Genomic DNA, 16,089 nt, shown 5'->3' with positions numbered 1-16,089 from the left:
AACATTGCTGATTTGAGATGCCACAAAGCGGACGCTCCGAAAGTCAGCCTTCCGCCCACCGGAGGCTCTTGGTTGTACTCGGAATGGACTCGGTGTGCCGGAACGGATGTGGCGCTGGGGTCCGGAGCAGGCTCCGGCTTCTCCCACTCGCCGGCTGCACCGCCGCCCATCTTCCCGATCTTCCAAGACAAAAATGACAACGCCACAACCCAGTCGATATACGTAATCGAGATGAAATACAAACAAACGCATTGAAAACGTGACGTGAAGGTCATGTTCATGTTCATCATATCTGATGGAGCGTCATTTCTTCTTCCTTGCGTTTGGGCCTCCCCTGGTTGCCAGCGTCCGATATCACATTCATCCCACCAGACGCGTTTCACGAACCCACGCAGCACACAGTAGACATCTTTGCTCTTCTCCTCCGCCTCTGACAGACTTGCTCCATCTGCACCGTGTCCGTGCGCTCAAGGATCACAAGTTCAACTTGACTTGTAGCATTTCCCGACGACGAAGACGACCCTCGGCTTGCACCCTGCTTGCCCCTCTCTTCTGACCTACCCGGACTCAAGATATGAATGCGGACTGAGGATCACAGCGTCATTCCATCACATCGCAGACGGGCCTTTCAATAATCGTTAGTCTCATATTGACCAGGTGTCAAACCGTAAGCGAAGGGCACCTTGGAGTAAGAAAAGCAACGAGCTTCCCCTCTTTCCCGCCTAGCTCCCTTGCGTTCGCTTGACCATGCGGGGCGGCGGCCAGCACCTGGCATCATCACAAGCAGCTGAAGTGGACGCGCGGGGGTTCCATTTCTGCAAACCCATCCAAGCTCCAGCTGTCAATGCGGCCGATGAGGGCGCGGCGCGCGGTTTTGGTCCATCAAGAAGCAGAAGCGGTGGAGGGATGGATAGCCTGCCGTTTTTCTTGCATCCTTCCCGCACTGACCCTCACTCCAAAATAGGCCAGGACTCAGAATAACACCCTTGTCCCTGATGGAGCCCTGTCTAGGCCCTGGTCAATAATCTCGTCGTATTAAGAGCTGGCATCGTGGCTGTCAGGGTTCGTGATGCGTACCTTCAGACAGCGGCTGGGGGTGTAAATAGATGGAACTTCAAGGAACCTGGGAGGTGGATGAGCAAGAGATAGTCTGGAACGAGGGAATTCGATTAAAAGAAGGTGAGAAACGTGCTTCGGCGTCGAGACCGGATTGACGCGGTTAGAGAGTATTGATTGCTGCAGGCCAGGACACACGAACCCCCCACTGTGACGCCCACCGGGCCACCGTTGAAAATTGAGATCATCCAGGAACATTCCCTCAAACTCTTGATTACATGGGTGGAATTTTGCTTGTATTGACCGATACGTCCTAGTCGGCATATCAGGGTCTTATCAGCTACCGCTGCACACGATCACGAATTGCCGTAACATCATCACTCGTGATTGTGCGATGCTGGACTGCTCTAGAATGAAGTAATAATTGCTCTCATGCCATAGTGAGTGCTGTTGACATCCCGCATATGGACTTAATCTCTGCCCTTGAGTAGACGTACAGGTATGCGATGCAACGTTCGGCGAAGCGATCGGGACGTGGGCGACAATGGTATTGCTGCATAATGGCTTAGGAAGACTTATCACTGTAACAGAGGCAAGATAGTATTGCTATAGCTTTACTTTTCGGCATCGCCCGGTCTAAGAGCCAAGCCTCTACATAAACCTAAAGGCGAATTTTCTCGCTATTTGCCGAACATCAGACGGAGGAAGAAAAAGGCCTGGCCTTTCTGACCGTCGCTTGTCTGCCGATGACACATTGGTAGGGAGACCACATGGCAACTTGATCATCCGAAGACGAAGGAGGCTCCTCTCCGTTGAGGAGAGAAATCTCCACCCCGCGCCGGGCTGCTGAAGCGAGGGGACTGCTCAGCAGGCTCGCGTTTCAGACCGCGCCGCTGACAATCAGTTCGGCGACTTGTCCACTCTGGGACTTCTCAAAAGGGTTTCTGTTTATGCGACTACAGAGTTTGTGAGACGGTGAATATGTTCAAGTGATTGTCCGTTGCCGTGTGCGACAGAAGCAAACTGATGGGCGTTTGGAACAGGTTGACGTTTTGTTACGGTCGTCATACGCGTTTGGGAGGGTATATCACCGGTCTTCTAAACCTTATAAACGTATGATGAATCTCTTGAAATAGTATCGGTGATTGGGATCATGCATGACACCATGATGTAATAGCGACTTACAGACAGTATTAACAGTGGAAAGTCCTCGGTAGTTAGGATGGCGGCGACCAATATTCGGAGAGTTTCGGGGTGACAGCTGGTTTCAAGGACTGAGAACGATAGCACAGCAGTTAAGTTGCTTACGATGCGACGCTGAAGACTGGAAGTCGCATAGCATTAGGCAAACTCTTAATGGATGTTTCGCCACGCTTGAAGGTAGCTTTTCCACAGGTTGAATGGCATCGATAGAGCTGTTAGATTCATATCATATGATCATTGCCATATTCGGCCCGTCGACGATCTTGTTAAGGACTGGGGCAATCGTAGTCGCCAAGTTATTTGAAGTTGTTAATAAGCGCTTAGATGAAGTATGATTGTCAAAGTGTGGTCAGTCATTTCATTCTGCTACTAGACGCATGCCTGCCTTGGACGGGTTCTGTTATTTATTGAGCACTTTGACTTGCCTTGGCTGTATATTGAGTACGAAGTGAGTGCTAATATAGTTGCCACTTCATGGCTGTAATTCGCATGGCCTTGGTATTAATCAAAGTCAGCGATCATTAGCGTTAAGATTTATTAACACATCTCAATGATAGTGGTCTTTCCATGAATCGTGGAAATGAGGGTCTTTCTTTGCGCGCGAATTAATATCAAAGCTCTTGCCAAGGCTTCGTAATTGTAATCTGAAACGGCGACTTACTTGTCATCAAAGTATCGTAAACAAATCGATAGATCGGTCTAGTTACTAGAGACATATTGCAATTGTGGCGATGTATAGAAGGTGTCTGGCCACAAATTCTGACTATGATACAAAGTGGACGAGATCATGAAGTGGGTGGCTCAACCTCGCCAGTGTTTTCGTGCCATAGAATAGTAGACTAACCATCAAGTATCAATACCGCGAGCACCTTCAAGGTCTGGGTCGATGATGGCAACGTTTGTCGTTTCCCTAGATGCTAAGTTGAATTGAATGCATGCTCGATATTGCGGCATCACCTCCTTCTATAGCAAGTCAATGACACCTCACACCAGTGGTTCTAAGCCGACTGTTCATGTTGCCCAAGCGATGTTGTACAGACTCTCAACGCACTACCGAGGTAGTATGATCGCAACCTATGGGAACAGGTTTCGAATGGTTTGCTTTGGCACCAAGGGAATATCACATGTAGTTGGGTAACAACTTGACACTAATCGCCATGGAGCGATCCATACCACTTGTCAAAGTAGGTCTGTATAGATCATTTCACCTTTGTACTCTCTATCAAGCTTCATGTGAGACGTCACCACTTTTTCCGTTGCTACCTTCTAAGCATGTTCTAGCCCTTCAGGATGCACGGTCAAACAAAAAACAATAGTCACAGTCTATAATTCATGAACGAACCCGAACAGACGGGGTGTTTGTCGCCTTAAATTTCAAGTATAAAGAGTAAAACCTTTTTTTTTTTTGCGCTCATCTTGCTCAACCCCATGCTGGAGGTCTTGAGGTCTTTACACATTCAACCGAGACTAAGTCATCGGGGGACTTGAAGCGACGCTCAAGCACTAAACTTTCCAGATCGCATGATATCTACCGGCCAAAATTCTTCTATCCTTCGCGCAATTGAACTCTACAATAATCAGAGCACTTCCGCTATCAGCGCTTGTAACTAAAGTAAAACTCTTCAGTCATAGGAATATCCACTCACTCAAGTCAGGTATCTCGGAATAAGTCCCTAACCGTGTCCTGGAACTTGATGGTGTGTAGGTAAAAGGTCACGAAAGTTGTCCCCACGGCAAGTAGTGCCCACTGGATCGAGATTAGAATTACAATGCACCAGCACCAGAAGTCAAATAAGAGTGGCATTTACCTGTATCATGCTCCCGCTGTTGCTGTTAATCGCCCTCAGGGCTTGCCCTATGAACGCTAATGCGCTTGCTTGTAACAAGAGAGCAACCCAACTCCCAGCCCCCACGACTGCTCTTGGTAGTTCGTGGCTGCGGCCCCCCTCTGTCCTCTCTAGCGCATCGAGGAACATCTCATCTGTTTGCATCAACTGTAGAATGAGTGCGATCATCAATGAGACCGAGGATGTAGCTGCTGCCCACGAGAGCCAGTACGAAGCGTCTGCCGTAGCCTGAACGGCAGCTGCTATGGGTGGATCAGTCTCATTGGTTAGAGGAACACCGAAGAAGTTTCCTCCCGTAGCAAATCCTTGGCTAGCCGAGATGGAAACGGAAACCGTGATAGTGGCAGTAAATGCGACAAGCTGAAGATACGCAGAAAATGGCGGATTATGTGGCCGTGACGCACTAGCATGCGGGGGTTGCCGGTTGGTGCCTGTGGCTCCCGACACAATTGATGGTCCCTGGCCGCCGGTTGGGGATCGTGGCGTTGATGTCGTAGCCATCTTCACTCAACAGAAAGGACTCAGCCTTGAACCAGTTTGCAGTCAAAGCGCGCAGAAACCTGGAGGTGGGTAGATGATGTGGTGTAGGAGAGTGTAAGAGTATGACACCTGACTGCAAATGTCACGCAAGACACGGCCACTATTTATGTCGAGCTCAACAAGCTATCGCATCGCGAGCTGACGATCTTTGGCTTTGTTGGCTGAGCTAGGTGCTAGTCTCGGTTGCCTTACTGGACTGCACCGCGTCCGACTCAGGAAGAAACGCCAAAACGAGGCAGTGCCACCGAAAGAGGCGTCGGCCGTGGCAATATAAATGTGCATATCTCCAAGACATCCTAAAGAAATTCTTAGCAACGACTGCCTGCAACTCGCTTCTTGTCCTTTGATGATCGCCCTGTCTGTTCTCTTCTTCGACCTTGGCCTGAGATAGTAACTAGTTTCCAAGCAAATCATGGGTGCATCACAGAGTCGAGGTCCAACGACCCCCAAAGGAGTTACAGGTAAGCAAAATGGTTAGATCAGTGAATCACAAAACTCCAAATGCAGTTCTTACTCTTTATTGTCGCAGGCTCGGTGCTACAAACGCGACTGGAGATGGAAGGAATTTTGGGACAAGAAGGCTTGGGCATCATTCGCCATATTATCAGCCACCAGACACCTGGTTTAGTCACCCGGGTCATATGGAGCAGAGAGCACAGCACTTTGCAACACGAGTACCTGTTGGTCTGCATCACAGGTCAAGAAGAGGCAAAAACTTCGTGGGTTAGACTTGAACGAACGGGCCATTTGGGCAAGCAGGCAACAGACAAGGAAGCAAAGTTGATGTTCATACCGGCACCTTGTAAGTCAAGCCTGGTTCACCATGACGACGAGACTTTACACGATGTCGATCTTGGTCCGTTGCCTCCAACGTTGGCGGAAATGGCAAACATACTCTCAATAATCCACCAAACAGCATCCGACTATACATTCCTTCACCACAATTGTTGGTGGTTTGCTAGACAAACCTATACCGTTCTCTTTACTTGCTTCATGCCTGATGGACCTCAGAAAAGGAGACTTCAAGGGAAATGTATCATGAAGAATCTAGAAGAGGCAGAAGCACCGTATCATTCTGCGTGGCGTGGACGGCTGATCCGAGGAATGCTGTTGTTTGTTACCGCACCTGTGTTCCCTAGTGCTTGGCCAGTCATTGTTGTAGGAACGGCAAGCATATCTGGATATGCCATATTTGTGCTTTGGAAGACTTGAAAGAAGATTGATGTTCAGATTGATGATTATTTGGGAAGTGTTGCGAAATGATTATAAGCTCAATTTCCGCAAAGCGTTGGGCCCGTATCATCCGGTGCGAAGAGGCTAGCTTTCGGGGTTGACTTTCGCAAGGATTTGAAATCGTTTTCCATCTTACTAGAACTCTCGAGCAGTACTCGATGTCGATGAAAGAAACACAGTTCCTGATACACTGTAGCTCATTGTGCATTTCCTACCCAATCAGCAAGCTGCAACTGGTCAAAGAGCCTTGACGAAATATAGCCTTGTTAGCAGTTTCTTCATCTATAGACCTTCTGGAGAGACGTTGCTAAGAAAGTTCAATATTTGAAGTCACCAAGTGAAATAGCTTAGAGCTGAGTATAACCTTCCCGAGTCTCGTGATGTACTTACAGAAGAGGGTGAAGTAGGTGTACGGGTGTACGAGAACATCGCGGACCGAGAGACATATGATATGGGCCAGAAGCTCCCCGAAGGCTTTCGTATCAGCCGAGGATCTAGAAGGAGATGATATTAGATGTGTCGGCGGTCGGTCCGGTCTTTGCAGTGTCCCTAGATGCGGGGTATTCGTGCTGCCAGCTGAGTTACCGAAATGTCTTAGATATCCGTTGAGTGATGCCCTCGTACCAATCTGTACTTATTACGAGCCTGTCAGTTTAACCTCAACAATCTGTGCGGGGTACAAATTGTGTTTCTACAGTCGGTGATTTCCAAGCTGTAAGTGCAACGCGTCATGTCCGCCACTACCAAGACCGGCCGCTCTGAGGCATTGAGCTTCAACGATCATTTTGTCCAAATTATCGACGGAAAACCTTCTCCAACAGAGAAGAATCGTCATGGCATTAATCCAGCAAACCTGACTGCGAAAGCAGAGGTCCCTATCGCTACGCGCAAGGATCTTGATCTTGTCGTCGCTGCAGCAAAAGATGCTTTCAAAGCATGGTCGAAAGTTTCGTACGAAGACCGAAAGAGGGCAGTTTTGGCATATGCGGATGCTGTGGATAGCCACCGAACCCAGTTCAGAGACTTGCTGATCTCTGAACAAGGAAAGCCAGTATGAATGCTAAGCCGCAGTCATGTTTGTAGCATCAAATTGCCGAGCTACGCTTACACTTCCTAGATACCTCAAGCAGATGCCGAGACAGAGGCTGCGATCAGCTGGATTCGTGGCATGGCCGGTATCCCACTATCGGAGGATGTTGTAGAGGACACCGATCACCGCACCGTTATCACTCGTTATGCTCCTCTGGGTGTAGTCGGCGCTATTGTTCCTTGGAACTTTCCCTTGCTTCTCGCGACGGGCAAAATCGCACCGGCCCTCCTGACTGGAAATGTGATCATTGTCAAGCCATCGTAAGGATGTTGGCACAATGGGAACTTATGCTATGGATGCTAAGAAACTCGCAGACCATTCACACCGTACTGTGGGCTGAAGTTAGTTGAACTAGCACAACAGTTCTTTCCGCCGGGTGTGGTTCAGTCTCTGAGCGGAGACGACGACCTTGGCCCTTGGTTGACAAGTCACCCCGGCATTGACAAGATCAGCTTCACTGGATCCACAGCCATAGGGAAATTGGTAAGTCGCCCCACCCCCTTTTGGCCCCCCCCTACATTTGGCCCCCCCTCAATTTCTTCCTAACTACCTTATTATAATCTAACTTATAATATATAAACTATTATAATAATTATAAAAATCGTCTAAATATAATTCTTTTTTTTATAATTATTTATTAATATATTATAATTTTATATATTAAAAATAAGATTAGTTAGGCTCTTAATATTATTAAAAACGGTTTTTTATTTTATAAGGCCTCGATTAACTATAGGATTTTAAAATTAATACTTCGTAATTATATAAAGGGCTATTAGAATTAAGTAAGGGCTTTTACTAAGCTTTAGAGACTTCTTTTTTAATAAGAAAATAAGCTAGCTAAATAGGTTTATATTTAATATAATTTAGATATTATACTAATATATAAATAAGTTAAGGAATTTATTAAATAAGTTTTATATACCTAGGGGGATATTAATTTTATTAATAAAAGATAAATAGATACTTTTTTTAAAAAGAACTTATTAATTAAGGTTTAAAAAAGTCGTATTATTAATTTTAAACGTATTAATAAAGTAATTATTAAAGTTATTAGGCCCTAGTTTCGATTATTTAATATATTAAAAATTAAAAATATTAAATAAGCTAATAAGTATAATATAAATAAGACTAGTATCCTTAAGGGTAAGGGATTTAATAGCTTAGTTTTAAGTATAATAAAAACTAGAATAATACGGAAAAAAGAGCCTAGATTATATACTTAGGTTTTTATTATTAAGTGTATTTTAATTAATAATAGAGCTATTAAACTACTAGTTATATATAAAAGGAAAATAGTATAGTAATAATAGTTCTTTTTTGAACTTTACCTATACTATAATTAGGAGTTTATAGTAATAAATAATAGCTAAATTATTAATAAAACTACCCTTAACTAATTAAAGAAGGTTTTTTTACCTTAAACTAATACCCCTATAACGAGGGGGGTTAACCCGCAAAAAGAACCTCGATTATTAGTTCTAAATAGATATAGGAGTTATATAATAACTAAATTTATATAAGAGTACTATATTAATAATATTTACTTATTATTCTTATTATTATATATTTTTTATATCCTCTAGTTACTAAATATAGTAATATTTAGTCTTATTAAGTTTATTTATAAAAAAAGAGCTTAGTAAATATAAAATAGTAAATAATTCTGTTATTATTAAAAAGCGCTTTTTTTTTAACTTATTATAATATTACTCGTTTAGTTAGTTTAATAAGAGATAATATATAAAGTAATTAAAAAGTAACTAAGCTATAGCTACTTAATATAAGTAAATTACTAATTAATTCAATAGTATTACTTAGCTTAGTTATATTATTAAACTAGATTATAATTATTAGTTAATTAATTATTAATATTAAAAAAGACGTTAACTAGGCCTTTATAACGTTAGTTATTAATTAGTTAACTTTTAAAAAAGCTAGAGAGCTTTATAAATACTTAAAGCTATTTATAAAACTTAGTTATTACGACTTAATACGTATAATAAGGCTAAGGCCTTGCCCTATAGAACCTGTGGTAGGTATTATACTATATATATAAAAGTACGGATTTAAAATAACTCTTCTTAAAATAGAAAAACTATAAATAAGTTATATAACTACGATTATATAATAAAATAAAGAACGGATACTCGTAAATAAATAAAATAGATAATTATAAATAAGTAGGATAAACGATTATTTAATAAATAGTTAGATAATAATAAATAAGAATATTATAAAAAATATATTTAAGAACGAAACTTATATATAATATAAACTTAAGCTAGGTTTAAAAATAGACTTTTTATAGCTTTTTTAGTAATTAACTTAGTATTAAATTTTATAATCGCTTTTAGCTATTTTTATTAAAAACTTTTTTTAATAAGATTATAATTAATTACTAAAGCTTTATTTATTTTATAACTTATAAATATAGTTTTAAAGAAGCTATTTATAATTATAATACTATTTATTTAGTACTTATAACTTTAATTTTTATTTATATATTAATTATAACTAGCTAGTTATAATATTTTAATTATTTTTATTTAGTAAGTTTATTTTATAAAAATTAATTAAATAGTACGAACGATGTTTTTTAAAGTAATTTTATTTACTTTTTTAACTAATTTTAAGGGTAAGGGACTTACCTTTTTTAAAAACTTAGATAAAAAAAAGAAAAATATTAAAAATTTTAAAAAAGAACTTGATTTTATTTTAAAAATTTATATTATTATATAAAAATGCTTTAAAAAAACGATAAAGATATTACTTAGATATAGGCTATACTTAACGAAACTATAAGTTACTTAGAAATTAAAACTAAAAAGGCCGAATATTTAACTTAATAAGTTAATATACTTTAAGGAGTTATTAATATTATTATTATTCCTTTTTAAAGAGAATAATAAAAACTTAAGTTTAATATATTAGTTATTTATAATAATACCTTAAGAATCCTTAAGGGATTTCTAATCTAAGTTAAGAATTATTAGAACTTTTATTATAAGGATTTTATTAATAAAACTAAAAAAGTTATATACGCCGCTAGTTTTTTTAAGAGACGAGTTTTTAAATAGTTTAAACTAATCTAAGAAGAATATTTTAATAAGGAAACGTTTAACGAATATTTTATTAAAGTACGTAATATTTATTATAGCTTTAACGGGTTTAAAAAAGCTTTTAAATCCTTATTTTAAGATCTTAATAAGAAATAATAAGCTAAATATAACTTTATATAGTTATAATAAACTAAGTTAGTAAAAGAATATTTTATTAAATTTAGATATCTTAGTATTTAACTAGACTTTATAAATAATATTAAGATATTTATATTTCATTAAGGACTAAAGGACGAAATTAAAGACGAACTAATTTAATTTAATAAACTTAATAACTTTTTTTAGTATAACGAGCTCGTTATTAAGTTTAATAACTAGTTTTATAAAAAAAGAAAAGAAAAAAAGGAACGTAAATAAGAACTTAACTCAGAACGTAAGTATTAATAATAACCCTAGCGTAGTTTTTAAATAAATTAATAACCCCTTAATAATTAAAATAATAATTAATAAAGTACTACTTATAAATAGTATAGAGGACTTATAGATCTTAGTATTACTAAACGCGAAGAATTATAATAAAAAAGGGATTTTAAGTATTATAATTACAATAAGTTAGGATATATAGCTAGAAACTACTAATAACCTAAGTATATTTAATATTAACCTATTTTAAAAAAGCGAGCTAATATTATAAATAAAGAAATCCCTTATAAATAATTCTTATAAATAGCTTATTACGATAATAACTACCTTATTTATTAAAATAATAAAAAATAAATAAGATAGTATTTAAAATAACCTAAGGATAATAAATAATTAGGATATAATATTACCCTATTTTTAGTTAAAACCTTAATAATAATAATAAAAAAAAAGATACTTATTTATTAACCCTATATTTCTTAAAAGAATAATATTAAATATATTACTATACTCTCTTAGATTTATAAAAATATAAAAAAAAAAGTTAAAATAGACTTTATTATAAAAGATATACTTTACTTTTTTAAAAAACAAACTAAGTAAAAATTCTTAATTAGTATAAAAGAGTAACTTTTTAAGTTTAAAAAAAGAGGACTTAATATAAAAAAAATTATAAGTAGTCTCGTTTATATAATATAACGAAATTATATAAACTAAAAATAATTTATTAAGTTTAAAAAAGAACTTAATTCGGATAAAATCCTAACTAAGTTTATTTATATAATATAAAAAGTAGATAGTAATAAAAAATTTATTTATAAAATTAAAAAATAACTTAAGGACTTTATATACGAAAATAAGATCGAAGTACTTAAGAAACTAATTTTTAACTTCGGAGTTATAAAAGAAGGAAAAATTAATTTTAATTTTAAAAAAGAAAATATTAAAATAAGAATTAGCTCTTTTTATTTTAATAAAATAAAATTATTTTATAATTTAAATAAACTTTATAACGTTATTTAATAACGTATTTAGATAGAAATTAATTATAAAATATTACTTAGCGTTAATAATATTATTTTTTAAAAAGAATAATAATAAATTATAATACGAATATATTTATTTATTTAAAGATAATTAAATTATTTAGTTTTATAAAACTAAAGAATATAAAAAGGTTATAATAACCCCTTATATAAATAAAGATTATTTTTTATTTAACCCCGAAGACCCTTTTTATAAGGAATTATTTCCCCCCGACAGAGTAATCCGCCGGGGCCGTACTATATATTACGTATTAGGGAAAACTAAGTATATTGCGCTCTATACTTAATTACTAATTAAAATAGCTCTTAACTTTCTATCGTTTATTTATAGGGCGAGCTTTACTTATTTTAACGTATATAGGACCTCTTAATACTAGCTTACGTAGGTAGCTAGGTTTAATATAATCTATTTTTTTATATAAGTATTATTATTACTTAGGGGGTCCTATAGGAGCTATTTAAAGCGCCGGCTTATTATTTTAACTCTATATACTTTTAGCCCGTTTATTATAGCTATTATAGCTAGGTTAGTATCGATATATTAGATCTTAGTATTTATACTAGCCTAGCTATTTATAGTACTTATAATATTACCTAGCCAAATTCCGTATTATTAAAAGGTACTTTGCTACTTCTTGGGCGTATTTATATTAATTATAATAGCTATAGCGTTAAGCTAGCCGAGGGTACTTAGCCCGAGAGGGGTAGACTTATTAATAAGTATTTTTAGCCTACTAATTACTAACTATATACTAAGAGGTTTTTATTAAAGTAGTAGTTTATATATTAATAAGTTTATTTAATAAATTTATTTAGTAAATTTATTTAGTAAATTTATTTAGTTTAAATAGAGAGTAGCTTTAGGTAATATTAGAAGTAATAAGGATAGAAATAATTTTTATAAGCTTTAGTATAATAAAAGAGTAGTAAATATTAGCCTATTTAGCCCTTTTTTTAAAAACTTTTATATTATTATTAAAGTTTAGAACCTCTATGGTTAAGGGCCGCTTCTAACTATTATAGCTAATTATTATAACTGATTATTATAGCTAATTATTATAGCCGACCTTTGTTATTAACCTTTTTAACTAGTACCGCTATATAAAATAAAGAGGGTAGCTTACTTATTCTAAATTAAATAGTAGTTTTCGTATTAAAATTATTATATTATATTAAGCGCGTATTTAAGATATATTATATATATTATATAATTAAAAAGTATACTATATTATATAATTTTTTTTAAAAGCGTAATCCTATTAAGGTCGATCTTTTATACTTATAAAACTAGAAAAAAAACCACTATATAAGGAATTATTTTAAATAGAATACTTAGATAATAAATACTTTTTATATTTTATATATAAATAAAATAGCCGTTTTTATTTATAAAAATATAATAATAAACTTATTAGGGATATTTATATAGAGAACTAACTACTTAGTTAGATATTACTAAGTTTTAATAATAATAATAAAATAATATTTAGTCTAGACCCTAACTTTTTTATAAAGTATTTTAATAGCGAATATATAGAATAAGAAGATTATAAATATAATTAATATTAAATTTATTATATTAAAAAAGCTAAGGTATAGAGGGAATAATAAAAACTATGCGAGTAAAGTATTTAATAAAAAAAGTATATATTAAAAAATTAAGAAAGCTAATTATAAAGGAATAACGAGAGGTAAGAATAAAAAAAAAGTTTTTATATATAATTAAATAACGTAATAACGTATATTTATAAATTAACCTCGATATTTATAAATAAGGATTAAATACTATTATTAATAGCGGTGTATAAAAATTTTATATTTTATTAAAAATAGTAAATAAACTTAATTTATTATAAATATAGAAAAATAACTTATATTAATTATAAATAGTAAAAAAAGAACGAGTTAATTATAATTATAAATATATTAATTAAAAAACTATATACTTCTTAATATATATTAATAATTAGCTAGAATAATTATAATATAATATTATAAAAACTAGAGATATTAATATTATCCTAGGAACTTTATAGTTATAAAAGTATAATTTATAAATAAATTAGATTACTAGCTAGGTTTTTTAAGAAAATCTAGTTACTAAATAATTTAAAAAAAAAAAGGGTTTAAACGGATTTTTAATAACTTTTAAAGAACGAGAATAAGTATAATATATAGTTTTTATTAAAATAATAAAAAGCTTTAAGAAGTTTATATATAGTAATAATAATTAAGGATTATAACGACTTTAGATTATACTTAAGGAGTACTAAATATATACGAAACTATTTATAAAACCTAAAGAAATAGAATTATTAAAATATAGTAGTTAGGATATAGAAATCGAATTTAAAAAAAGAATATAGCCTAGGTTCTATTTAATATACTTAATAAATTAAGAAGAATAATAGTATTTTAACGAATATATTAATAAAAAACTTAAAAAAAGATATATTTAATTATCGAATTCTTTTATAAGATTCTTTTTATTTTTTATATTAAAAAAGGGTAGAAAATTAAGCCTTATTATTAATTATAGGAGACTTAACGAAATTATAAAGAAGAATTATTATTTTTTATTATTTATTACTAAGCTTAGAGATTTATTTTATAGAGCTAATTAATTTATTATTATAAACTTTAAAAAAGTATTTAACTAAATTTAAATTAAAGAAGGAGACGAATAGAAAATAATATTCTAAATTTATAGAGGATTTTTTAAGTATCTCGTTATGCCCTTCGGACTTATTAACGCTTTAATAACTTTTTAAATAATAATTAATTACGTACTTTAGGAGTATATCAATATTTTTATTATTATTTATATTAATAATATTCTTTTTTTTTTTAATTTTAAAATATATAAGAAGTATATTTATATAGTATTTTAAAAATTTTAAAATACTAAACTATATACTAAACTTTCTAAGTACGAGTTTTATATATAGAAAATAGACTTTTTTAAATATATTATTATATTAAAATAAATTTATATATAAGTATTAAAAGTAGAAGTAGTTAAGGACTAGCTTATATTATAAAACGTTAAAAATATATAAGGATTTTTAGGATTTATTAATTTTTATTAACGATTTTTTAAAAACTATACTAATATAGTTAGACTTTTTAATAATTTAATATAAAAAGAGACTTTATTTATTTAAGATCTTAAGTATAAAGAAGTATTTATTAAAGTTAAGAATATAGTTATTTTTAAACTAATTATTATAACCCTAAATTTTTAAAAACTTTTTAAAATTAAGACTAACGTTTTAGATTTTATTATAAGAGCGGTTTTAGGATAATAAAATAAATAAGGGAAGCTTTATTTATATTATTTTTATTTTAAAATATTTTATAGAATAGAATTAAATTAATAAATTTATAATAAAGAACTAATAGTAATTATTAAAGTATTTTAAAAATAAAGATTATAGTTATTTAGAACTAAATACGAAGTTATAGTTTATATAAATTATAAGAATTTTATAAACTTTATAATAAATAAGAACCTAAATAAATAATAAGTTAAATAGAGCGAATTCTTATTTAAGTATAATTTCTAAATTATTTATTAAAAAGGTTTAGAAAATAGTAAAATAGACGCTCTTAGTAAAAAACCTAATTATAAAGTTACGGTCCCTAAAGAAATATAAGTTATTTTTAAATAAGAGAAGGATAGAAGCCTTATATTAATTATAAAACTTTTTATAATAATTAAAAAAATTAATATTAGTTTAATTAGAAAAATAACCCCTAAGCTTATTATAAAAATTTATAGTATATTAATATACGGTTATTAAGGAGTTATTAAAACGTAAAAACGGATTTATTAATATTATAATAAATTTATTATGTGGTGGTTTTTTTTCCGGCTTTACAGGCACAAAAGATCGACCTTAACGGGATCACGCTTTCAAGGGAAATCACACGATACAGTACACTTTTTAACTACACAATACGCGCAATGTATCCCAAGCACGCGCTCAACGCAATATAGTGATTTCGATACGAAAACCGCCATTCAATTCGGGATGGGCAAGCTGCCCTCTTCGGCGGCGGCGCCGGCCGGAAAGGTCGACGGCAGAGGTCGGCCGTAATGGTTGGCCGCAATGGTCGGCCGCAATGGTCGGAGGCGGCCCTCAACCGCAGAGGTTCTGAACTTTGATGGCGACGTAGAGGTTTCCGGAGAAAGGGCCAAATGGGCCAATATCTGCGTACCAGAGCTCGCAAAGATTCTTTCCATCCTCATCGCTTCCAACATCGCCCAAAGCTGCTCTCCATTCAAACCAAACAAATCCACCAAACAAATCCACCAAACAAACCCATCAATACACAAACCACCACCTGGACAGCTAGTCAGACAACCAGTCAAGAGGTTGGCCAGTCAAAATACCACCTCGACGAGAACCTACTCCAAAGATGCCCGTCGACAAGTCTGCCCCTCTCGGGCTGGGCGCCCTCGGCCAGCTCGACGCTGTGGCCATCGTGGCCAACGTGGGCACGCCCAAGAAGTGGCGAAGTACCTTCCGGGGGTGCGGAATTCGGCTGGGCGACATCACAGGCGCCGTGGACAGCCGGGCCGGTAC

General features: G+C 34.1%; 6 protein-coding genes across 6 annotated transcripts; 5 read left to right on the top strand and 1 right to left on the bottom strand.

Moving 5' to 3' along the window:
• Positions 1-295: 295 nt before the first annotated feature.
• Positions 296-556, top strand: CTAM01_15998 (uncharacterized protein; the record flags this gene model as incomplete). Its single annotated transcript, XM_060531991.1, has 1 exon — positions 296-556. The coding sequence occupies one exon, from the start codon at positions 296-298 to the stop codon at positions 554-556; it is 261 nt and encodes an 86-aa protein (XP_060373426.1).
• A 3,354-nt stretch (positions 557-3,910) lies between these two features.
• CTAM01_15997 (uncharacterized protein) lies at positions 3,911-4,607 on the bottom strand (the record flags this gene model as incomplete). Its single annotated transcript, XM_060531990.1, has 2 exons — positions 3,911-4,006; positions 4,068-4,607. The coding sequence occupies 2 exons, from the start codon at positions 4,605-4,607 to the stop codon at positions 3,911-3,913; spliced, it is 636 nt and encodes a 211-aa protein (XP_060373425.1).
• A 451-nt stretch (positions 4,608-5,058) lies between these two features.
• On the top strand, positions 5,059-5,858 carry CTAM01_15996 (uncharacterized protein; the record flags this gene model as incomplete). The annotated part of the gene is made up of 2 exons (XM_060531989.1): positions 5,059-5,107; positions 5,176-5,858. 2 exons carry the CDS (start codon positions 5,059-5,061, stop codon positions 5,856-5,858), a joined length of 732 nt encoding a protein of 243 aa, XP_060373424.1.
• A 751-nt stretch (positions 5,859-6,609) lies between these two features.
• CTAM01_15995 (aldehyde dehydrogenase) lies at positions 6,610-7,233 on the top strand (the record flags this gene model as incomplete). The annotated part of the gene is made up of 2 exons (XM_060531988.1): positions 6,610-6,930; positions 6,997-7,233. The coding sequence occupies 2 exons, from the start codon at positions 6,610-6,612 to the stop codon at positions 7,231-7,233; spliced, it is 558 nt and encodes a 185-aa protein (XP_060373423.1).
• Positions 7,234-13,962: 6,729 nt separating this feature from the next.
• Positions 13,963-14,124, top strand: CTAM01_15994 (uncharacterized protein; the record flags this gene model as incomplete). The annotated part of the gene is made up of 1 exon (XM_060531987.1): positions 13,963-14,124. A coding segment is annotated over one exon (162 nt), but the record flags the coding sequence as incomplete, so codon positions are not given.
• Positions 14,125-15,922: 1,798 nt separating this feature from the next.
• CTAM01_15993 (uncharacterized protein) lies at positions 15,923-16,089 on the top strand (the record flags this gene model as incomplete). The annotated part of the gene is made up of 1 exon (XM_060531986.1): positions 15,923-16,089. A coding segment is annotated over one exon (167 nt), but the record flags the coding sequence as incomplete, so codon positions are not given.

This window comes from Colletotrichum tamarilloi, assembly GCF_030869305.1.
Source record: "Colletotrichum tamarilloi strain Tom-12 chromosome Unknown Scaffold_190.1, whole genome shotgun sequence".
In the NCBI taxonomy this organism is placed as follows: Eukaryota; Fungi; Ascomycota; class Sordariomycetes; order Glomerellales; family Glomerellaceae; genus Colletotrichum; species Colletotrichum tamarilloi.
The sequence above is the reverse complement of the archived record's forward strand: the minus strand, read 5'-3'. Positions and strand labels throughout refer to the sequence as shown.